Source organism: Cyprinus carpio, chromosome A17, assembly GCF_018340385.1.
Source record: "Cyprinus carpio isolate SPL01 chromosome A17, ASM1834038v1, whole genome shotgun sequence".
Classification (NCBI taxonomy): domain Eukaryota; kingdom Metazoa; phylum Chordata; class Actinopteri; order Cypriniformes; family Cyprinidae; genus Cyprinus; species Cyprinus carpio.
This window is the reverse complement of record NC_056588.1, coordinates 7874508-7900568: the sequence shown is the minus strand read 5'-3', so window position 1 is coordinate 7900568 and position 26061 is coordinate 7874508. Positions and strand designations below refer to the sequence as shown.

At 37.0% G+C, this 26061-nt stretch overlaps 1 protein-coding gene across 1 annotated transcript in view; it reads right to left on the bottom strand.

Annotated features, from left to right (window-relative positions):
* LOC109094953 (protein phosphatase 1 regulatory subunit 37-like) overlaps positions 1-26061 on the bottom strand; it is a 40851-nt gene that overhangs the window by 12810 nt on the left and 1980 nt on the right. Inside the window, exons 3-13 of the mRNA XM_042773383.1 lie at positions 22108-22341; positions 20578-20656; positions 20425-20489; positions 20185-20329; positions 19912-20044; positions 17775-17907; positions 16523-16670; positions 10920-11075; positions 10687-10799; positions 7976-8117; positions 7684-7850 (exon numbers count right to left, since the gene is read on the bottom strand). Coding sequence (XP_042629317.1) covers positions 7684-7850; positions 7976-8117; positions 10687-10799; positions 10920-11075; positions 16523-16670; positions 17775-17907; positions 19912-20044; positions 20185-20329; positions 20425-20489; positions 20578-20656; positions 22108-22341 — 1515 coding nt within the window. The remainder of the gene's footprint in view (positions 1-7683; positions 7851-7975; positions 8118-10686; positions 10800-10919; positions 11076-16522; positions 16671-17774; positions 17908-19911; positions 20045-20184; positions 20330-20424; positions 20490-20577; positions 20657-22107; positions 22342-26061) is intronic.

Here is a 26061-nt window from a genome sequence, read left to right as displayed (position 1 = left end):
ATGGCAGTTCTAGAGCATTGATAGTGGTGCCCACTACACCAGCTGATCCTCTCCCAGTGTCTCTGTCACGATGATGTCTTCATTGCTAACCGGAGCAGACGCCCGCTCCTGGCAGCAACTGGAGGTGACAACAAATCCAATTATCTCCCCTCCATGGAGCCCAGGCAGCCCATGCTGATGTGACAGAGACGAGGACGGGGACAGGCAATGCCCTGTCCACCCCATCCCAACCCTCAAACCCCTCCCCCTGATTTCAGTGGGCAAACACACTGACTAATGCCCCATCACTCCAGTCAGAGGGACAAGAGGACAAACAGAGGTCTCCTGTGGTCTGAACAAGAAAAACACATACTGTAGAATAAACAGACAAACAGACAGACAGACAGACAGACAGACAGATAGACAGATAGACAGACAGACAGACAGACAGACAGACAGACAGATAGACAGACAGATAGACAAACAGATAGACAGATAGATAGATAGATAGATAGATAGATAGATAGATAGATAGATAGATAGATAGATAGATAGATAGATAGATAGATAGATAGATAGATAGATAGATAGATAGATAGATAGATAGATAGATAGATAGACAGGTTTGGAATGACATGAGGATTTGTAAATAAAGTCAGAGTTTTCATTTTTTGAGTGAACTACAAATTTTAATGTTTTTTGTACACCAAGACAAGTTGGCCAACCATAAACTGACACAAATGTCCCACCATATGGATAGCCTATATAAGACAGAACTGACTTAATGCATGCTGTGCACAAACCTGATTTGTGATTAGTGTTTTTAGGTGACACGCCCTGAGTTAACCTGTATAAACCAATTAAACATACATACACAAAATGAGCTTACACTGGAAGCATTAGAGGTGTGTTAAATGCATACTAAAGAAATAAGTATTGAGTGTTTATCAGTGTTTATAGGTCATCTTCACCTATGATGATTCGCCAGAGAAAGAGAGAAAGATGGAGTGAGAAAGAGGGCAGTATAATAGTTTTACACTAGTATGCAGAGCTAGGGCTGCACAATAATAATGAAATCATTGTTTTTTCTTGATATTGTAATCATTATTATTAATTTTGATTACCAGAAATCACATTAAAATACTTTTTTTCCTCAGGCTGTGTATCGGTGGGTACTGTTTGGTGACTTTGCTTCGTTACACCAGTAGGTAGTACCACGTGACTAAATTATGAGTCAACAGCAAATTTGTTCAAAGAATTGATTAATTCAAGATCGAAAAACCAATACTGAGATGCTGGTCGGCCCCAGACGAGTCACTGAATCAATTACTCAACCGATTTGTTCAACAGCCCCTATTCATTCATGAACAAAACATGTTACTGTGTGTGTGTGTGTGTGTGTGTGTGTGTGTGTGTGTGTGTGTGTGTGTGTGTGTGTTGAACAGAAGAAACAACATGGAACAACGTGAGTTTTAATTTTTGAGTGAACTACTTCTATTGAGATGCGAAACACTTGATTGTCCTCAAACAAGTCATTGAATCAGTCTTTCAAACGATTTGTTCAACAACAACCTATTCATTCCAAAACAATGTGAGGCTGTTCCGGGTTTAGTGAGTTTATTCAAATGATTCATTCAAAAACACTGACTCATTCAGGATCTAAACACCAGTAATATGTCTTGCCTGTAGAGATGCAACAGCTGGTAGTGCTTCGGTGAGTCACTTGAACTGTTCATTCAAATGATTTGTTTCAAACACTGATTCATTAAATGCATCTGCTGTGTGTTGCTCTGAGACGCTCAAGGGTCTGTTGGTCACTGTTGTTTCATTTGAAACAATTTTCATTTGCAGAGCAAATATTGACAGAGCAACTAACAATATGTAACAATGTTTTTAAAGTAAGGTACTCAATATAAATGTTTATTATTGAACTGTTGTTGCAATATTAGCCAGAAAACTTACAAAGTACACCACTTAAGACACTTCACATTGGCCTTCATAGTAGCATGAAAAAACGAAAAGGTTAACCTTGTTAACCTTTAATCTTGCTCATTAGAACTGGTTGTTGCAAGTCTAAAGGCCTAACAATATTTGAAATGTTACCATTAATGTGCACATCGAGAATGTCTGTGATTGGTTACAATGCTCAAACATTCAAGCTAAAAAAAAAGTTGTAAATAGAAAATAGACAGTTGAGTGCTGCACATTTATGTTACTTCCAAAGATGACCTAATAGACCATCCATATTCATATGCAGACCATGCCACTGCAGTCCTGATAAAGGCAGTGACTCACAGGTTTCATGATATTCAGATGAGCCTTCACTGTGGGTGACTGGTGACTCAGGGCACTTGAGCATGGAGTTGGAGGACATGCCCAGAGGGAGATTCTGAAATTCTGATGGATCAACTCATCCAATGGGCCATTTCTAGTGGAGTAGAGGGAAAAGATAGCATCCCGTCCCATCAAAATATGAGCCAACGTGTTTCAGGCAAAGGCTTCTGAGACAGCTCAACAAAGAACCACTGAAGCAAAGTCTTCTCACACGTTACTGGATGTTTACTCCACATATCCATATAGATATACACTTGCGAGCATATGCATTAGTATAGAAATTTAAAGGGACAGGTCACCCTAAAATACAATTTGTCATTCTGTTGTCATTTTCCCCTCTGACAGCGCTCTCAAATCTTACACTGCAAAAATTTTGTAAATGAGAACAATTTTTATTGTTGAGTGAAATGTACATTTAAGTGACTACGTATATCAGGGCTCAACAATAAGGATATTTTGACAGTCAGGTTTGTAGTTCTGATTTTAACATGACAACATTTTCACTGGCCCCACCACAAAAGAATTATCTTTTTTTTTCAGCTGTGTATTTTTATATTTCTTAGAAATATTTCTTATTTATATGTACACTAGCATGTACAAATAAAAAAATAAAAAAACTTTTATTTATGCAATTTTCCGGGACCAACGTTCAGTGTCATAGGGGCTTTATAGTATTATTACCAATAAAATGAAGCATTTTACAAGCAGCTTAATATTTTGAGATATCCTCAAGTTTGTGTCCATTTTGTATTGTTGCCACAAATGCTGGCACCAAAACTTCTAGAAAGCCTTCATCTCATCAGTTTGTTTTTCATATGCTCTTCCCACAATCATCAACCCCCATCCCCCTTTTCACCCTCAAATGGAAAAAAGGATGGAAAAAAACAACAACCTCTACTTCCTGTGAAACTGTTGGTAGCACCTCTGACTGGTGAGAGTAAAGCCATTAAAATGACACGGAGACAGATCGTGTGTGACACTTCAAAGGGTCTGGAAAAAGCTGGAAAACTGAGCAGCGCAACCTCCTCATACACCCTCCGGCGGGAAAGAGGAGAAAAAAAAAACACAAAGCCGACAAGCACGCGCCGCATGGTCAACATAAGCACTCAGAGACTCCCGCGCTCTCCTCTCGGCCTCCCCCCAGACCCAAACACAGACTCGTCCCCCGCGACTACACGTCCAATGATTACACTATCCCCGCTCTTGCGCTCAGAGGGGCTAATTAATGCTTTAATATGCAAATGAGTGCCACAGTAAATTACACAGCTGGCAAATATGCCTGTTTTGCCCCCAAAACTACATCAGGAAATGAGCAAGACTGCGTGTGGATTGTGAATGCAAAGAGACAGAAGGTTTATTTCAAAACTGCAAAGATAATTTCACCTCAAAGTTTTGATGGCGCAAGGGTGAAAGTTTATGAAGAGTCTATCTGCAAGATCTGAATGGGTTTAGACAGCTATAATTTAGGACAGTACAAAGTTGCTTTGAATGCCACATCAATTAGGCGCCATATTTAATTTAACACAAATGATAAAAGGTACCGTTCAGTACATTATACAGTTGACAAAATATTAAAAAAAATATATGTTGTGAAGATTAGATGTGACCTACAGTAGGACCTAGTTTTCACACAATAGTGCAACATATTGCAATTCACAACCTCATTTTTATTCACATGATGTTAAATATAGTATCTGTTAAGTATATAGTGTGTAATGTCTAAGCAGACTGGCTTCTACAACAAGATATTGGTGACAAGTGCTATTTTTTACATGACAGTGAGAGCAGATGCAAAGAAACAGAGAGATGCGAGAGTGTGAGTTGGTTTAGCTTTGATAAACATATGACACTTGACTGCTTTGCTATATACGGCTGTTGTTTTCATGCCCTATAACCATGTGAAGTTGATGGGAGAAGATTCTGTGAAAGTATCACTAAAATATGGAATATGTTACTCATAAACTCCACTTCTCTAATTAAAGGATAAGGCCATACAGAACTTTAAGGATATTTTTTGCAGTCACTGGAGAGATAGAAGCAGAATTTTTTTTAAAGCCATGCACAGATAGCACTTGCAATGCATAGGAACTTGGAGTTTTATATTTATTCAAAATAATGGCATAAAAAGCACATTAATACAAATTAGAATTAAATTGGACATAGGAGGGGAAGAAAACAATAAAGAGATAAGCTCCTAGAGGCAAAAATAACATATTTAGATACATTTATATATATTATAACATAAAATTAGAAAAGAGCTATTTTTAATACGCATCAAATGTCTGTTTTTCCCCCTAAAATGGTCATTTTGGCCTTTCCTAATTGTATTCAACAATTGAAATGATAGAATGTCATAATTTTTACAAACTGTTGAAATGATATTCAAATAACCACAGTAACTATTTGAATTTTTTTTTTTTTTTTTATTAATCTGACTATTAATAGTGTTCCTGTAGCTCAAGTGGTAGAGCATTGTGTTAACAAGCGCAAGGTTGGGGGTTCGATTCCCCGGGAGCACATGATAAGTAAAAATTGATAGCCTGAATGCACTGTAAGTCGCTTTGGATAAAAGTGTCTGCTAAATGCATTAGTTTAATTTAATTTAATTTTAATTTAATCTTAATTGCCAAATATGCATGTCATGCATCTTGTATATGTACAACCCTTTTAGTACACGACTAGAAAGTACGTAATAAAGTAACACTATAGTTTATAGGAGCAACATTCAGGCCTTTCTCCAGCATAGCGTTATTGAAAGAATGCATGTTTTTCTTTGATTTATAAGTATAAATTAAGAAATAACTATAAACCATTGAGAAAAACAATGTAGTTTAATAGGTTGAAGCTATGTAAATATTCACAAAAGTATTAGCAAGTTCAAAAACTGAGCGTGTGTGTGTGTTCGTGTTTAAAGCTCATCATAAGCAGCTCATCAGAGGTCCCATGAGCAGGACCTGCTCTCTGTCTGCTCACTCACTCAATTCCAGCCATCATCGAGTCAGACACCATGACCAACCACAAACACTAACCAACTCCGAGCTCCACTTGGAGTCTGTCCCACAAGACCACCTGCCCCTCTGCAGCCCTACCTGCATCTCTAATGATCCTTAATGAGAGACATCACTGCAGCCTGACTGTGCCATGCACAACAACAGTGCCTTTGAGCAGGAAAGGAAATAATATGATGCCTTTGTTGACACATCATTGTCTTAAAGGTATAGCTCACTCTTTTTTTTTTTTTTTTTTTTTTTTTTTTTGTCCATTCAGTGGGGTCCAGCATTGATTTGGATTCAAAATGTATTCTTTTTTTTTTTTCATGAGGATGAGGAAATTATGTATTTTAATTTCTGGGTGAACTGTTGAAAAAAAAAATACAAATAAAAATTAAGACAATCATTTTTTATAACATTTCTAAGGAGAAATAAAAAGACAAAAAATGAGACAACTGTTGGCATACACAAAGTAAACAGTACAGGTCTTGGAAGAATTTGATGAGAAATGTTGAATGTGTAAAGTTTGACCTTAACTAAGAATATAAGCACCTTGCTAAAGAGATGGATAACATGATCCCAAATTTCTGAACTTCCTAAGACTCCCAGAATGAATATTTCAGATCAGTAAATAATTAATAATTAACAACAAACAGGCCAATGATCAAATAGATTTGGGCTTCAACAGACACACCAAATCAGATGTTGTAAACAAAGACACAAAGACCTACATTCCCTCCCTACCACTTTCCTCTCGTTTAAATATGCGCATGTAATATTGTGCCACACACACACGCACACGCACACATCCGCATACACTTTCCTTTTGAAGAAAGAAATTTTCGCTTTTCTCAATCCCAGGGAATTTTACGAAACTGAATCAGAACACTTGATCTGACCACCCGCTGATTTCTGATGGAAAGATTTGCTTTTTAATACAATTGTCAGTCGCTCTGCCACGTTGTGCCTGGCCCAGACAAATCCCAGCAGTGTGTCTTCTTGTACTGCCACAGTGAAATGTCTCATTCTCCATCGGTTAAATACCACCCTGCTGTAATCTATCACGGTGGAAATGTTAATAACATCGTCCTCTGTTTCAGCTGAGCTTAAATATGACACATTTATGCACATTTAAGACAGATGGCGTGTTTTCAGGCCGTTTATCGATGAAAATATATTTAAAGGTGCAACTGATTGACAGCGAAAAACATCAGAATCCAAACAAATGACTGATATAAAAAATAAAACAATCAGTTTCTAGCTTTAGAATCTGTTTTAAAGAGAGCATTCTGTCCTTTCATGATTTTAATTAATGCTTTAATATGCAAAGAAGATAGAGGAGATAAAATCCTGACAAACAGATGGCAAGTGAACTTTCTCTGTTCTGGCATGGTCTTAAGTTGCGGCAGCATTTTTTTTTATTTAAATTTTTTTTTGCAATGATGTGTGAAGCAGCAGCTCTAAGAGATCAGCAACAATTCATATCTTTGGCCATATTTGATAGGTACTTCTGTCTTTTTGTCAAACTTGATTAACATTGGAACATGCTATGGCAAAAATTTATTTACATGAGCAACTTTACAATATTAATTGTGATCGCAAAATCTCAGTTTTGTGTGTAAAGAACGTAAATTCAATTTGTTTATCAATAAACAGTAAAATACAAAAATACAAAATAAAAAATTATTTGGTAATACTATTCTTTTACACCTCTAAACAATAATACTTTTCACAAATCAATTCATTTGTCAGATAATAATCTATAGATTTATAAATATAGATTTAAACATCTATAGTTATTAGTGCAAAAATGTCTCCAATAAGACCCTCAACAGACAGAAAAATGCATACACACAACAGAAATTTCCATGACTTTTTAAGATTTAAAGTGAAGTGACAAACAGCCAGGTATGGTGACCCATACTCAGAATTCGTGCTCTGCATTTAACCCATCCGAAGTGCACACACACAGCAGTGAACACACACACACACACACACACACACACACCGTGAACACACACACCCGGAGCAGTGGGCAGCCATTTATGCTGCGGCGCCCGGGGAGCAGTTGGGGGTTCAGTGCCTTGCTCAAGGGCATCTCAGTCGTGGTATTGCCAGCCCGAGACTCGAACCCCCAACCTTAGGGTTAGGAGTTAAACTCTCTAACCACTAATTTATTAAAGCAATATTATTTAATTTATAATATTTATTATTTAATTTATAATAAACACGACTTTAATTTATTTCCATGATATTCCAGGCCTGAAAACTACAGTTTCAAAAAATCCTGATATTTCCAGGCAGACCTGAGGACCATCTGCATGCAAAATTACTGTTCTAAACACTTAGAAATCAGGATGAGGAACAGCTGACAACTGACCTTTTCCTCTTTCAAATGTTGGTCCAGATCCAGTCTGATGAGTGAACAGTTGATCTTTAGGGCCAACGACAGAGCCATGAGGCCCCCAGCAAGCACCTGGTTCTGCCGTACGTCCAAACGCTGGATCTGTGGACTCTCTGCAAGGATCTCAGCCAAAGTCACAGCACCTGGCATGGTGGTAGAAAACACAGGCTTAGTTATAAGGTAAAACAGAAATGCATCCCAGAAAAAAAGGAAATCTACAAGGAGAGGATGTGTCAAAGACTTAGAAAAGCAATATTATGAACCCTACCCTCGCATGTTATTCCTGTGGAGGCTAGGCCAAGTTGCAATAAAGAGCGATTGATCATGAGGGACTCCTTTAACGTGTGAATGCCTCTGTTCTCGAGGTTGTTTTTGCCAAGGTTCAATGTTTCGAGTGTTTTTAAGCGGGGCTGAAAAAAAAGAAAAACAAGATGTTTAAGAAAACGTGCACTGATGAGTTTTTTAAATCACTTTTTAGATCCAATTATGGATCGTGAATTTGTGTCACTTTGAGAGCTTTAAGTGTCATGCCGCGCCGTGGCAATAGATTGGCTCTCAAGAGCATATTAGCTGCGTCATTTATGAAGCACGATTAGCAGCCATATAAAGCAGGAGATAGCGGAGCACATGAGGGAAAAGCCATATTGCATAACAGAACGTACACCATGCCAGCTCGCTACACTCATAATTCTCACCAAGTCTCCTGCTTTAAATGAAAAACCACAGACAGCTAAAAAACAAGCTCAGGGATCAACTCACAGTTCATTTGCGTCACTGTTACAACACTCATGTAAACACCCACACACATACATGCACACGCACATATACGGTATATGTATACAGACACAACCAACAAGCCCAGTCAAAGATTCAGAGAAAGAAACAAGTAGAAAAAATGTCACTGAAATGCCATTTCAAATGTAAAAAGCTTGTGAATTCAACAGATTTTTTTTTTTTTTTTTTGGTCATATTGTTATCAGGAATATTTTACCTGTAAATATACTAATATGAACTTAGTATACACAAAAAAATTCTACCATCATATTGTTCAACCTTCATGTTGCTCCAAATCTGTATCATTTTCTTTCTTCCGTAGAACAGAAAAGATGGTGAGAAGAACATACATAGAACATAAAAGATTGAGATATTTCTGTGTGTTTTTTTTTCCACACACGATAGATGTCTGTTTGATTATCAATATTCTTCAAAATATCTTCTTTTGTGTTCTGCAGAAGAAACTCAGGTTTTAATGCAAAAATGCAAACTATTTAAATAAGTAATCAATCAATATTTTAATTAATAGATAAATATATGAATTAAAATTCAGATTAATTTTACTACAAACATTGCAAGAATTGGTAACATTATATACATTTAAAGTTAACTGAAGTAGCGTTATTCTAACAGCCTACGGTTGACAACTTTAGTCTTCCGATTTCCAATTGGTCAGACAAGGATCCGCTGAAAAATGTGGATAAGATTGTGATTTAATTATGTTCTGCTGACATCAGAGAGTTGTGTGTCTGCCCCCCCCCCCCCCCCCCAAAAAAAAAAAAAACCTATATTCACTCTCTCTCTTCTTCTGCCTTTAAAGAAACCCCAGGAAAAAAAAAAAAAAAAAAGGAAAGGTTAATAACAACCCTTCCTGTGTCATATTCGACACGACCAGCCATTGGACTAATTATATTCATTATGGGCGCATGGATGTCTACTTATCCTTCTTAATGACAGACCACATGAAAAAGCCCTCTAAACACATATCTATTATTTAATCAAACTGTTCCCATTTGGTACAGGCAAAATGGAATGAACAGGCTTTATTTTTGGCCTGAATGAATTCTCTGTGAACACGCTAAAGGCCGAGAGAAGAGAAAGCAGGCCTTTAATTTGTAGCTTTTGATTTGAATCGCCATTCAAATGACAGAAAGGTACAGTTTATTCTGACAATCAGAGCTGCTGAAGAGGAATAGATATTATTAAGGATTAGAGATGAGCTTTCCAGTGAGAATGAGACAAGCCATTTCCTTTTGTTCTCTTCTCTTTTCTCTCTGTGTGTCAAACTCTGCCGTAGACCAAAAAAAAAAAAAAAAGAAAAGAGAGATATCCAGTAGCTGTCGTGTTGACAGTTTGGGTACTTCCTCTCCAAAGCCAAGCAGGGGCCACATGCAGTGTCACTGTTCGTCTTTAATCAAAGCCACACTCAGATAAAACAGGAATGAATAAATAACTGAAAAAATAACACACTGAGTAAAAATCATTGTTTTTACTACTGTATGTGCAACCCACAGTTTATTCTACAGGAACAGACCCACTCAAAAATGAAACTTCCCTGGAAAACAAAAGGTGAATTTTCATGTGAACATCCCACTCTTTTCCATACAACGTAAGTAAATCAGGACTGGAGCTGTCGAGTTTTCTGTAGCCATGCAATAGCTTACTGCAAGAAACAGAGTGAAATTGAATTGCTATTCAGTGAAAATCCTGACATCCATTCGTGAATAAATCGTTCTTTCAAATAAGTCAATTTCAATTTCAATTTCCATCTGTAAGTCACAAATAGCTATTGAATGGCTTCAGAAGAATTGTAATATAGCACACAAATCATATTAAGAAATTTTATGTTGCTGATATGGTGCTTTTGCTTCTTTTTTACATAGATAAGAATGAATTTTGAATTCCTTACAAATTTCTCCTTTTCTGTTTCACAGAAGAAAGAAAAGTCACACAGGTTTGGAACAACATCTGAGTGTCTATATGATGACAGAACTTTCATTTTTGGGGAACCTTTTTCTTTAAATAAAACACAGTGTGAAAAGCAGTTGTGACAATGTTTCAGCAAATTACTGATGCACAATCTTCCAGATGTGTTAATTTTTAACTTCATCTGCTTTTTCAATCACACTTCGTAAGTCTAGAAGTGCTGTAGTAATGATTAAAATTGCACATATCTATAGTATCTTGCCCGAGAGAAAATCTCACCAGAACATTCTGTAGATGGCTCATGCCAAGATGAGTGATGTGGTTGTTACTGAGTATCAGTGTTCTCAAACCAGTCTTCTGAGAGCTCAAAGCATCACAAATTTCTTCCAAACCTGTGGAACAGAGAGAGATGACTACACAAGAGCTGAAACAAATTGTGCATTTAACCACAAAAACCTTTTCAACCATGCTATTGGAAGCACACAATGTGTTCTCAAACAAAACAAGCATACCTGAGTCAGACATGGTATTGTTGCTTAGGTCCAAAGTTTTAAGAGTGCTGTTGTATTTGAGGAGGTCGCCAAGTTGCATGGAGTCCTGGTAGCCATTGAGGTTGTTTTCAGAGAGGTAAAGCTCCTGCAATGCAACGTTCCTTTTCAGAGCACCAACTAGGGCAAAAATTGAGAAAAATCTTCAATAAGCATGGTGCTTTGTCCTTGTCCGACATATGTGTACGGAAGAACTCTGCTACAGTGCAACAACAACAAAAGATGTCATGCAAGACAATCTGCAGAAAAAAAAGAACAGATTACTGTGAATGCCCACAGCGGTTCTTCCAAATGACCACAAAGGCTCATTGAAAACTTTAAGGTTGTGTAGGACTAACTCCATCATCATTTTTATTTACATCACTGTGATTATCACTGCCATCATTTTAATCATCAACATCATTACATGTCCCTTTTAGGACCAGAGACGCTTTCATGGGCTTTTTGTCTGTGGCCTCACAGAGCTGTCTGTCCAAATCAATGCGGCAGATTTGATCAGACCCTTTCGGTTGCATGCGGAATGCCAACATCGTCATCATACACAGTAGGAACCAAATAGGGGGATCGTTGAATTGATCGGAGGGACTCCACTGTGCGAGTCAGAGAGTCCTGCAATCAGGGCCCCACCGATCGATAGCAATGATCAGAAGCTGGGCGTCCCGCTGGGAAAAATGAGGGGGTGGCCGAGTGGCCCCAAAATATCAAATGGATCCACATGCTGCTTAAAGAGACAGAGCTATAAAGACATACTGTAGGATGTGCCACTACACTTCTCTGTCTCATTTAAGGTCATTTTACTTGGGTTCTGTTAATGGCCTTCGTCTACAAAATCTGTTTTTTTCTCTTTCTTTTACCCAGTCATTTTCAGGGCTACTATTTCCATTCAGACATTTAAATGATGTCTCAGCAGTGGCAACAAAATATTTCTATGCAAAAATACCCTTATTACCAAAAAGAACAGCATGATACGTTTAGTGCATATAAACTGTATCCCACAATGCAATGCACTTGACCAGTGTGATGAATGAATTGAAAATGATATAAGGCACAATTTTTCAATTTCAAATTATTATTTTTTTTTTTCAAATTCAATTTGAGACATGTTTACAGAAGATTGGATTAAAATGCAAAACAAATAGATTTTATCTCTGCTGTTTCACTTATTTAAAGGGGTGGGTGAAGGTTTTTTTTTTTTTTTTTTTTTTTTTTTTTTTCTAGGCTTGTGTTTATGGGGTGCAGTCTAATGTGTTAATGCTTAGTTTAAAAAAAAAAAAAAAAAAACAAACAAAAAAAAAAAACGCATTATTTACCTTTATTCCACACCGTTCGGTCCATTCTCCTATAAAACCGCCGATCATTGCCTGCTTTTTTGAAGCCCCTCTCTCGGAAAATGCAATGGGCTCTGATTGGTTAGCTAGTCCAGTGTGTTGCGATTTGCTAAACCGCCTCTAGTGCATGTCTAAACGTCTAGCGGCATGTGCTCCGGTTGTATTGTAAACAATGGCGTCGTCAATATTGCTTATCAATTTGAGGCCAATTGAGACGCAGAGGATATTAGTGAAGAGAAATGTGCAAAACCTTTGCAAGCACGACTCTTAATGGTCAAATATCATATTTACACATGTAAATGGAAGGAATTTACACACTAACTAACGTTTAAAAAGTGAAATCGCAATCAACCACCCCTTTAAAAACAATAAAATGTAATAAATGCATTTTAATATTGTATTATCTTTAACCAGTGTTGGGCAAGCTACTTGGAAAATGTAGTAAGCTAAGCTAACAGTTACTCTTCATTAAATGAAGCTTCACTACACTAAAGCTACAGCCCTGTGAAATGTAGCAAGCTAAGCTACAACAACACGGCAAAAGTAGTTTACTACATCTAAGCTATTTTAGACAGGCATAATAGTTTTTTTATATTGAACCAACATCATACCAAGTCAATGCTCTCTCAGTGATCAATACAACTGTCAGTCAACCAGATAGACAGGCATAATAGTTCAGTTTAGTTTGTTTATTCAACAGCTGTTCCAAATCAATTTGGCAACAAAAAAAACAGTCTTAACCATCTTCAAGAATCAAGAAATAAAAGACTTGCACTCTAAAAAACTATTTATTTACTAACTGCTTGTTTTCTTAAAAAAAAAAAAAAACACTTGCTACTCTAATCTTTTTGTATTCTATCTTTGTTTTCTTTTTATTTATTATACAATTAACAAAAGCAAAAAAGGCCTCTAAATTAGAAAAAAAAAAAAAAAAAAAAAAACCTTGCTACATGTACTGCGTTAAGCTAACTGAGCCTTTTTATAGCACTTATATATCATTGCTCTTTTGTTGATTTTGATTTCTTCCATTGTGCTCATTTGTAAGTTGCTTTGGATAAAAGTGTCTGCTAAATGACTAAATGTAAATGGTAACCCTTCACAATAAGGTTCATTAGTTAACATTAGTTAACTAGTGTAGGTAACACGAACTACGAATGAACAATACTTTCAACATTTACTAATGCATTATTAAAATCAAGCTGTGTTTGTTGTCATTAATTAATGTACTGTGAACTAAAATGAACTACAAATGAACGACTGTATTTTCATTAACAAAGATGAATAAATGCTGTAATAAATGTATTGTTCATTGTACGTTCATGTTAGTTACATTAGCTAACATTAATGAAATCTTACTGTATAGTGTTACCATACAGATGTATAGGCCTACAAATAACTTAGGCTACGTTTATTTGCATCGTTGCATGTGTCATTCATTATATTATTAACGTTTCACCAAAATCAAGTTCAAATACTAAGTTTTTGAATGTTTCGAATGTTTTCTCCCGTCATTAACGCCACATTCGAAGGCAGTACGGGCATCTACGGGCATCATGAACTTGCAGGTTATACAGTTTTCTGTCGCTATGTGGCCCTTTTACTGTCTATGCTATGTGGGCGCTCAGTTTTTTTCTGTTATTTGGCCAAAGTATCATATTATAAAATATCCAGCGCTTCTCACAAGCTATCTGACTGTGACTTCACAACAAATGCTAAGACACTCTTCTTCGCTCCTCAAATACAAAACACATTAGCCATATAAATATAGTGTTTCTTGAGTAAAGAGAACGCTGTACTTATTGAACGCTGTACTTATTCAATCAACAGTTATTTTGTTTACCTTCATACTGCAAACAAACCAGGATCCTCCAAACTGCGCGCCGCACTTCATTCACACGAGAGAGGCGGGAAGAATAATGAGGTTTGACTGACAGTTTGAGGAGCCAATGACGTTACGAGGTTTAGTGGTGGTGGCGTCACTTTTACTGCTCCAGGATCAGTGATCCTTAGCAGTTGTATTTCAGATTTGAGCTTGAGTTTCAGAAATGCTTTGGATAATGTAACGTCAGCTTTTGTTGACGCTACCACGCTACTTGATCAAAAAAAGAGCTTAGCTACTGAAAAGCTATTTGATTAAGAAAGCAGCGACGCTACCACCACGCTACTAAGAAATGTAGTTAAACTACTAGCGTCACTACTTGTAGCGACGCTACTGCCCATCACTATCTTTAACTACACATTGTCATGTGAATAACTACTGCCATTTTTTTGTCGGGCTCACTAAGCCAGATACAGGATTCCATAGGTTTTATATGTTTTAATAATACATGTCTTAAAGACAGTGTTTTGCACAGGTTTGAAAGGCCTGCACATCTCTGTGAAAGCTGTGGCTGTAGTCCTGTGTCCTTTTAAGGAGGCTAGCTCTACAATGCCGTGGGAAAGACTCCATCTCACAGTGAGCTGGCCGAAGTGTTCTGAATGGATCAGTGCAGCAATGTGTAAAGTGACAGGAAGAAGATTACGACATCTAATCCAAGCCCAGTCTAGCTGTTAGGGTCACTGGGCCAAAATCTGCCACTCCTCCCCTTGTACTGCTTCATCTGTTCCTGCTGGCCAGGGCCGGTCATGGAGAACGCTCATTTCAAACACATGCTATCTGTACTTTAGAACTGACATATTGCAGTATTCACATGAGAGCAAGCGAAGCAACTTGTAGACTGATATTAGCACTTTCTGCATTGTTAAAAAAAACATTAGGTGTGATTTTTGAAGATAGTGTGCCCATTGGGATGGTATGTTGTGCTGTCATGTTATCATTAAAGGATTCAAAACTCCACCTGGAGTAAATACTTATACGGTGGGAAATTTTGCACAGTACTTGCTAGACCAACACCAAACCAAATGTCACAATAATAAAAAAAAATACATTTGGCCATCCTTATTATGAGTCTGTATTAGCACAGATGCACTTTGCTGTGGTTTTCATTATTTAGCCACATTAATCCAGAGCAAAGGTTCACCCAAAAATGACATTTTGCTGAAAATGTACTCACCCTCAGACCATTCAAGATGCACATGAGTTTGTTTCTTCATCAGAACAGATCTGGAGAAATTTAGCATTACATCACCTGCTCACAAATTCTCTGCAATGAATCGGTGCCTCAGAATGAAAGTCCAGACAGCTAAAAATATCAGAATAATTCACAAGAAATCCACAACAAAAAAGTAATTGTGTGCATGTTTTATTACATTGAGGCAACGAGTTAGTAAATTGTGTACGAAATTTATTTATTTTTTTCTTGCATGTCATGTGCAGGGCTCCATATATCAGGCCCAGTATGTATATGCGGAAGGACTCAAAAGTGTTTACATTTAATTCAGCATCTTCGCTATTGCTAGTTTCCCAGTGAAGCCAAGCAGCTTTCTCTACCAAAGGAGATTATAATGCTGTTTTACCCAACGCTGATATACAGAACTAACATTACATCTAAGATATTGATGTTGGTTGCTTAGTTTCCTTAACTTTATATCATTGCTTGTGTGACGCTGAGTTGTAATACTGAGGTTTCCCTTACGTCACACTCCAGGTCACACCCCAACGATGCTTAACGTGCCTCAATGAATTAATAGAGTGACATAAACAAAAATATTGCTTCCAGGGCCACTTCCACTACCATATACCATATTATTGCTTTCTACAGAAAAAAAAAAAAAAGTCATCTTGCCTGAATCAGTTGAGAAATATGCACATATCAGATCAACGTTTATAAGTAAAAAGTCCAAATCAGTTCTAAACAAATTTGACAATATATTATATATGAGAGGACAAAATGGGGATGTACTTTTTCACTGAATAAAGTGTTGTTATGGATTATGAAATATTTTGGCCAGAAGTGATGGTTTAAATCTAAAACAACTTAATGATGAATGCAGCTTTTCACTTCACAAGACATTAATTGTTGGACTGGATGTGGATTATTGTGATGTTTTCATCAGCTGTTTGGATTCTCATTCTGACGGTACCCACGCACTGAAACTGAGAGTGAGTAAATTTATATAATTTTTTTGGAGGTGAACTATTCCCTTAAGTAACGCAGCTGACCCCATTTCCCACAATGCACCTGTTAGCATCATTTGCATTTCACAGCACATAGTCATATTCTCAGGCTGCTAGCACCCAAACTTTCTTCCATTCTTAGATCGCATGCACTTCAAGTGGATGGTGTGTGCTGGGCATACCAAGTGTGAAGAGAGGTTTGCCGCTCAGGCAGGTGTTTTCAAGGTGTAGCACTGTCAGCCTACTGGTGAGAAGGGCTTTTGACAAGGCCTGCGCGGCGTAGTCCACCATAGGCATGTTGCAAGCATCCAGCCTCCACAGGCATCCACTCTGAAGAAACCAGACAGCAAACCATCAGAGAGAGAGACATAAACTCAGAGGCCTGGTTTTGCCCTTGCTGCGGACTGGCCTTTCTGTCTCACCCTCTCTCATCAAAAAACCTCACTGTCTACAAAAGCAGAAACGTCAAAACCGGAAAACAATTCTTCCCAAGGATCTGCAGGCCATTCCAGAGTTTCATCCTTTAGTCCACCACTTCAAAGTGTCCAGATTTTTTTCTTCTCTCCCTTTCTTGGGAGATTTTGATTGATCTCATATAATACTGCCTGAGAGCGTGCCTTTGGTTTTTACCATTGAAGTCCTCATCACCGTGAGGTGATGCTGTCTTTCATCTAGAGCTGTTGCTAAATGAACACATATTGTCAGGAGTTTTATGAGGACTATAATGATGTCCATTAAAATCAAAGTGTGAATGTGGCTTTATTCAGCAGTGCAGACATTTTCATCTTTGATGCATGGTAATTCATTGCTTCCAATTCAATCTGAATACCACTGTGAGGTATCGGTTCACACCTGATGACACATTTAAAACATGAGTCATGTTATGCTATAGAACTTAAAAAAATGAAGGCAGCTGTTTGCATAGATTTTTTAGTTGAATTCATTTACTTTTAAGGTAAAATGTCAAGTTGCCAAGACTTACAATGTGCCATAATTTAAACAATAAATAAATATAAGTATTTATATTTATTATTAAATATATATATATATATTATATATATATATATATATATATATATATATATATATATATATATATATATATATATATATATTTATTTATTTATTTATTTATTTATTTATTATTTATTATTTTTTTAAGCTGAATTGGAATAAAAGGCATTAAAGATACAAATTCTTGATCGTATTTATATGGTTTAAATGGTTTAGTTTGTTTTGTTAATTAATAAATCTGTGAATCACAAAATAACCGAATCCAGTTACTTGGACAGCATTCATTATTTGGTTTAAAAAATGATTTTTTTTTACAATAATAAAAGGTTAAAATAACAGTATATTATAACTGAATTATTTATGCCACAACTCACTGGCCAGTAAGATGTTATGTGCGGTGTAGAAATATTCATATCTCACCTGTCGGAGGAGGTGTGACAGTGACAGCCAACCTGAGAATCCCATGCCTGAGTTCGAGGACACGTCGAGGTGTGTAGCTGACTCGTAGTACAAAAACATATCTAGCAAAGATGATGCTCCCTTATGAAAGAAAATAAGTCAATGTCGACAAGTAAATAGAACCCTGACATTAAAAAATAAATATTGTTGTACCGAGTTTCAGGAGCGGGCGTGAGCATGACGTCAGAGTTTTGTTTGCTTTTTGGTGCCGTGAATGGCGGTAGTTTGACTTAGGGCAAATCTTCGCTACGGAATCTTCGTGACCGCTAAAGAAACATCACGTTGTTCGAATTTAATGTGTAGAGATAAAATGATTGTCTACTGCAAAATAATGTTAAGAAAACACGGCTTCCTGTATTCAAGAACAGATGACTCGAGCAGCGCGCTCTTTTAATTAATCATTCGAAGAGATTTCCAATCCCAAACTCAAAAGTTACCAAGGACCCTTTTCACAGACTGTGTTTTCACAGTTATTGACATCGGAAATATAGCAAAGTATTGTTATTTTCATTGTAATAATAATACTAATAATATTAGCTACATTGAAAATAACAATAATGCACATAATAATGTACATCCATGACACTTTGTGTTTATTTTTTATTATTATTATTTATAATAGGTTACAAACGCAGAGGAATTGACGGAAAATCTGACTTCTTTGTTTCTTTATAAATGTAATCTCTATTTTTTCCCCCTCTTTTGGAAAGTCATAGAAACACTTCTGTGGATATTTTCTTCTTCTTCTTCTTCTTCTTCTTCTTCTTCTTTTGCTATTGGGGCAAATGACAACATATATATATATATATATATATATATATATATATATATATATATATTATATATATATATATATAGATATATATATATATAGTTTCCATTCACTACAGATTTACACTAGCCTGGGTGCCAGCCCGAACCCCGCCCACAACACTGAGTATGACGAAGTCAGGCTAGATTTACACAACTATGACGACAAAATGCTTCTGAGAAAATAAAAATGTGAAAAGGGTCCATTGGAATCATTATACCAAGTCATTACTTTCATTACTATATTGTAAATATATATTAAATAAAATACAATTCAATAATATATTTTATTATTATTAACCGATTGTATGGATATATATATATATATATATTATATATATATATATATATATATATATATATATATATATATATATATTATATATATATTTTTTTTTTTTTTTTTTTTTTTTTTTTATACTTTTTTAATTAAGGTGGTATACTAATGCTGATAACCCAATTGTACTTCAGCTCATAAAACATTACCAAAATAAGTACAATTTGAAAATGTGACCAAGCGTGAAAACAGCCTTAAATTCAAACATTCATATACTTACATTTTGCTCAAGCTCGGCCCCCTGCAGACTGATAAAATTTCAAAGAGCTTCTGATTATGCAAACAAAAGCCCTTGAGAAAATTGCACTGATTTAGGGACACGGAGGCCCCCTTCTTCAAGAGATTCGCAGGAGCAATAATCTAACCACTCACCTGGAAAAACAATCAAAATGGAGAAACCACTATTTACACTTTTGGTGACCCTCTCTACCAAACACATTTGCCATGACAAATTTTCGTACAGCACTGGATAAACTAACACCAATCCTAGACCTACACTATACACAATCTCTGCCCCTCCTCAGTGAGGCATATTAGCCACTAACACACATAACACGATCATGTCTGATCCCCTCCCTTCAGTGAAGGAGACAATCAAAGTCGAGCTCTGATATGCAGGAACAGATACACTTTTATTGGACTTTGTAAATTATAAGTTATTGGCAAATTATTGTCACCGGTGTCTGTTCTGTGTTCTCCCTGGGTGGCCAAGAGGTCTCACTTCCCATTATTGTCACTTCGTCAGAACTTCATTTACCACTAGCTTAGACCTGCTCATCACGGTTCATTGTATTTCAGCTGACACCACTACTTTGATGGCCCTGGTTGTTTCTGTCACATGTTGTTGTCTTAAATGTGTTTTTTTTTAGTCTTGTTTTGGACGCAATTGTTGACCTCCGTCTATATTAGACACGCGTGTAGTGTCGTGACAGGAAAGGACTCCGTCAATACCTAGCAAGAGGCCCCCTTCCCCTGGTTGTTTTCTCATAAACTCTTATCTTCGACTGGTCGTGGGACGGAATCGAGGCCGCCGTCTCCTCCGCAAACGCCAAAATGTTCCCAAGGGGGTCAACGTCCACATCGGCTGAGGCCAGAGACACAGCACAAGAGGGCTGCGTGTTGGGGAGATAATAATTTATTCATCATTAGCATAATCATTTGTAATTTTTTTAACCAATAGGACGCAGGAGGAGGAGGACAGCAGGTCACTTCCTCGAACTGTACCATGCCGTCCAGAGGAAGCGGGGGGATCAGAAATCCCAGGAGGGAAGTTTTTGCCGTCTAGAGGACGTTCCCGAGGAGCGGGGCCGGCTGCCGTCAGGAGGACGTTCCCCTCTGCCATGTGCAGATACGTGAGGTTCACGAGAGACTGCGAGGCGGTGGGATGATGACGGTGCAGACGGCGGTGAGATTAGATGGCATCAGTGTGCGGTGACAGGGCGCAGGAAGCCAGAACATGCTGACCCGCACTTCAAGATCACTTCTGCTGGAATCAATGTCCGAATGCCGATGGAGGGTGCCCGTAAACGCTGTTTCAGTCATCAAAGGGACCCGAGCAGTTTAATCCCAAACTAATGCCCTTCAGCGGCTTTGCAGAGACGGTCGATGGGCATGTACATTTCAGGTCGAGGCGGTCGCCCGATAACGAGGCTGCGTCAAAGGCGGAGTCTAATGCCCAATCAAAGTTGTGGTAGCTCTAAAAGAGGGCACGTACAGTTGCAGTTGCTTGAAAAGGTCGTTCCGAGAGCCCTTGTTGCAGTTCCTTGAGGCCGTTCCTGGGATGCCCGCTTGACAGGACTGCTAGGCCTTCCTGAGGCACTGCCGATGCGAGATGTTTTTTCCGGAAAATACAGTGTCCTAAGCCTTACAAAATGCCCGTTTGACCTGTTTTTGTCTTCCGTAGAACAATAGAAAAAATAATAAAAACAAACCCTTAAATATACACACTGAAAAAATAAAAATCAGAAGCGAAACAAATCTGTTTTGGTCTTCCGTAGAACAATAGCCAAACTTATAACAGGACTCTCTGAAATACACCTCCCTCCTGATCTCTTGATTGGCTGAATCACAACATTCAGAGGGGGGGGTAGTGTCACGGTGTCTGAATATATTCCCCTTATTTCACCTTCGTCAATCATTCGCTGTTTTGCCATGACGCTGTTGCCCATGAAAAAGCTATACTTAAGTAACTGAAACTGGTCAATACACTTTTATGGAAGTTTGAAACTATTATAAGTTTTGGCAAATTATGACTAATTTGTATGAAATTATAAGTTTTGGCAAATTATGACTAATTTGTATGAATTCAATCTCATTTGCATGTTTTCATTTTGACTCTCATTTTGACGTTTTTGATTGACCTTCATGCTTAGTTTTTTTTCCCCTACATTCTTTTTCATACATTTCCATACAAATCACATAATACGAATTCAGATGAAATCACCACCTTATAGGATTCTATCTCCTGGTTTTTATTAAAGCGCAACTGCCTCCATCTTGCATTTCACCTATCTGGCAAGATTACATTAGATGACCTCATTATTAATATTAGTATATAATACTGTTGCAGTGTTCATCTTGTTGCTTGCTGCTTTGTATATTGTAATGGACTACCTTTTTTTTCTTAGAGGAAGCTTAATTTCAAATCAATCAATAATTATTTCTACGTATTTATTGTTATACATTCTATAAAACCTTTAATAACATTCTCTTAACCAATGCTGTGAGTTTGGGATAGCACTATTATTCTGGGACTTTACGATAGTCCCACCTTAGACTTAACCTAATGGTTGAGACAAATGCACTGTGTGTGAATATCTTGTTCCATATAAAAGGAAAGGTTTTTAGGGTAGTGTTTTACATATCTAGTGTTTTGTTTACAATTCAATGTTCTTATGGCCCAATAGATTCTTAGAACAAATACACTTATATGTGATTCCACATTTTAGCGCAGCACAAAAGGGCAAATTACCAGAGTTTTACAACTGAAGGAAAGATAAACAAAACATCTGATTGCTAAAATGCATGTTTGAACCTTCCATTATGTCACAGTCGGTGTGTATCTCCTCCCAGAGTTGTGTCTATGAATTTGAAAGATTTTCTGTTTGTTTTAGGACCGCACAGTAGAGCTTTTACAGCAGGTCAGACTAGTGATGCCAAATACATGCTGATGGAAAGATGAATAAAGCTGGAATACCTGGATGGATGAAGGGATGAGTGTCTCAGGTGAAATAATAGAACTGAGGGATTTTTATGGTGGTGTTTAGCTTTGAAAAACCAATAACACTTTTCAAGAGGGATAGCAAAAATAATAAATACTGAATTAAAGAACTTACCTGACAGGTCAAAACACCTGGCTCTGTCAGTAACACAAGTAATTTGCTGTATGAAAAAAGAGAAATACATTTCAAAATCAAGAGATTTCTGTACTCATGGTTTCAGTTGGCCAATATTGAATATTTCATAAAATGAACAAATGAATTATGCATGTTTATGGGAGCTTGTACACTGTAAAACCTAGGAAATGTGCTTCATTCAGTAACATCTAAATACATTGGTTTCATTGAGTAAAAAAATATTAACACGAGTAAAAAAGTCATTTAAAATTGTTTAAAATAACATGAAAGTTTCAAAATGCTCGTCACAGTGATCTCTAATTAAAAATAACATTTAAGTCCCAATTATGTATATTACAGAGTTCATATTATTGCATATAATATAAAAAGCACTGATCTGATATTTTGTGAATCTTGTAATTGTACAGTCACTAATATACCTCAAACAAAATGTAATCATCAGCATTTGAAAGTGACACCAAACAGTGCATGTTGATTTCAAGTACGTCACAGCGCAGATCATTTGAGCTCAATCTGGCAATCTAGCCACTAGACTGTAGCTAGCAGTTAGCATCTATCAGACAACGGACTGATAAAGTCCCTCAGTCAACCTGCTGTAAACACAAACAGGACGTCATAAGGGATTTTGTGTTTAGAGCAAAACAAATTAAGCATCACAATGTGCGAACGAACTCTCTCACGGTTTAATATCATTCCGATAGAAAAGTCTCGACAAGGATGACTTCAGGCCATGGTTTTGTACCTCTCTTTCTTTCTTTGATGTTTTCCATCTTAATAAATGTGGAAACTTCTGAAGCCCTTCGCTGCTAAGCAATGTTCTGTGCTGTGTATTGAGGAAAATGAAATGACAGAGTACAAAATGCATTGATGTGTCAGGAGGGAGAGGACAAAATGAAGTGATAAAGAGAGCTTTGCTTCCTCCAGGCAGAACGGGACACAGCTTATAAACTTGACTTCCACAGACGGCATCTCAAGTGCATTTCCAATTCTTCACTCAAAGACTCCTGGAGAGACCCACTCCAGCGCTCTGCAGTCTGGGTGGCTTTGTATTAGCAACTGTTTGAGAGCATATATTTCTCCTTTTTTCCTCATTTAATTAGTTGAAAAAATTATTTCGAAACATTTTATACAGTAAAAGCTCTCAGGGATTAAAATCAGCCGCACATTTTCCTTTCAGCATCTTTTCTGCAATAAAGGATAAATTATTTAAAATAACACGACCTTTTATCTCACACCCTTTGAAGGCAGCAAATTAAAAATGTAAATTGGGATCTAATTAATATGCAAATATATTCATTCCCAGTTAACAATTAGCAATTAAACCTGCAGTGTCTAGAAAGAGCATAGACAAAATTAATAACTTCATTTATCATTAACCAAAATGAAAATGTACACAGTTTTTTTAGTTTTAAAATTGTTATGCTGTCTCCCTGCCTCTTCATCAGCACCAGAGCCGGGAAAAAAAGAAGACATTTAATAGAACAATTTGGTGCTTGCCATAGAAAATGATAAATAACTAGCCTCAAAAACAACATGACTGGCTACATGGATGGTGACTGCAGCGTTGCAGCTCCAGACAGCTGGGAAGGAAATAAACATGCCTATTTCATGCAGTAAAGAAAGAAATCTAGAGGGTGCTATGGACATTAAAGATTAAATGTGGGAAAGTTATTTATACTCTACAGTGTTTAGATGTGAGAGATTGTGAAATTCCACTCCGTATTGGGGGGAGGACAGTTATTTCACTTCAGACACTCTGTGGCTTTCTGATGAATGTTCAACGCTTACAGCTAAGCAGCTCGACAGAGTCAGGCTGGGAGCAAGGATGTTTTTGGGGAGCTCTGCTGCGCTGCATTCGCTCTAATGGGAGGACGGTTCAGTCTGAAATACAAACTTCTCACAAAATCTACGCCTTATCCTGCAGGGAGATGTGAAATGCTGAATCGTTTGATGATGCTTCCTCGGCTTCTGAGGCGAGCACTCATACTGTATGAGGCGCTTCTGTAAGTCTTTTCTCTTTGTTATTTTCTGATTCTACAATTGCCACCACCTCCGACAGGATTTGCACTTCAGTGGCGGTGACACTTCAACAAACGTTACTCATTTACAAGCCCCTGGGATAATAACTCATATCAAGAAGTTTTTGTGTGTTCTGAGATGGAGTGGACACAGAAAACTTTGAATGAAAAAGTTCCAGAGCCAGCTAAAAATGCTAAACAAAGAATAATGAGAATGGAAATAATAATAATACTTTAAAGGATTAGTTGACTCAAAAATAACAAAAATGCTGAAAATGGACTCACCTTCAGGCCATTCAAACTGTGTTTGTTTCTTCTTCGAAACAGAGAAGCATTACATCACTTGTTCACCAATAGATCCTCTGCAGTGAATGGGTGCCATCAGAATGAGAGTCCAAACAACTGATAAAAACATCACCATAATTCACAAGTAATCCTCACAACTCCAGTCATCAGTTAACATCTTGTGAAGTTAAAATGCTGCGTGTTTGGAAGAAACAAATCCATTATTAATGCATTTGAATTTTAAACGTTGCTTCTGGCTAAAATACGAGTCCATAATACACTGTGTTGTTAATCCCCTGTTGTCCTCTCCTCACACACCAAAATATTGTGCTTGTGCTTGTTCTGTTCATATTTATCTGCCGATTCAGACAAGTTGACTTTTTCACTAGAGAAAACAATGCTATGATTTAAGGAATTATATTTTAGTCGGAAGCAATGGTTTTAAGTTAAAAACATATTAATGCTGGATTTGTTCCTTACGAACATTAAAAAGACGTTAATTGATGGATTATTTCGTGGATTGTCATGATGTTTTAACCAGCTGTTTGGACTCTCCTTCTGATGGCACCCATTCATTGCAGAGGATCAATGGGTGAGCAAGTGATCTGATGCTAAATTTCCAAATTTGTTGTGATGAAGAAACAAATATGTCTACATCTTGAATGGAAATTTTTCAGCATATTTTCATTTTTGGGTGAACTATTCCTTCAAGCATTTAGCTATAGTGTTAAACTAAGGGGGCTCAGGGTCCTTCATACAGGCCTTTTGTTTGTTTACCACTTCTGTGAAGATGTAACCAAAACCAATACTGTTTTACCCACTTAAAAATAAAAAGAAAAGAAAAGAAAAGAAAAGAAAAGAAAAGAAAAGAAAAGAAAAGAAAAGAAAAGAAAAGAGAATGCCCACGGGTACAATAAAAGCTTTAAATAGTCTTCAGCAGTCATTCTCTAGGGATGATCCTGGCTGGAAAAAAAAAAAAAAAAAAACACCTAATTTGATAAATATGCTCTTTAAGCAGCAAATTTAATTTAGCATTCTCTTATTAGAAATTCACACGCAGTCCTCAACTAAAAATCCTTCCTTTTAGCTTCTGCTTAACCATACATATTTTACCCCTTTCAGGGGGACCACCTACATTCCATTCAAATGCAGTGGGGTTCATTAGCGGAGTGGAGATAATGCAGAGAGTGTGTTTAATGTAAGCACTGCTAAGTCACTAATTTTCCACAAATAATTCTCCTTGATCTAATCGTAAATTTATGCAGAAGAGAAAACGATGCTCTTAACGTTGCTGGTCAAAGTAAAATAAGTAAATGCAGAGCATAAATTATGCATGCATGCTCACGTGTGAGTGTGTGTATTTGAGTGTGTGCTTTTCATTTCCTTTCATTTACCTGTTTATTACTGACTTGCTTTTTTAGTTCAATAAAATGTGGTTGGCT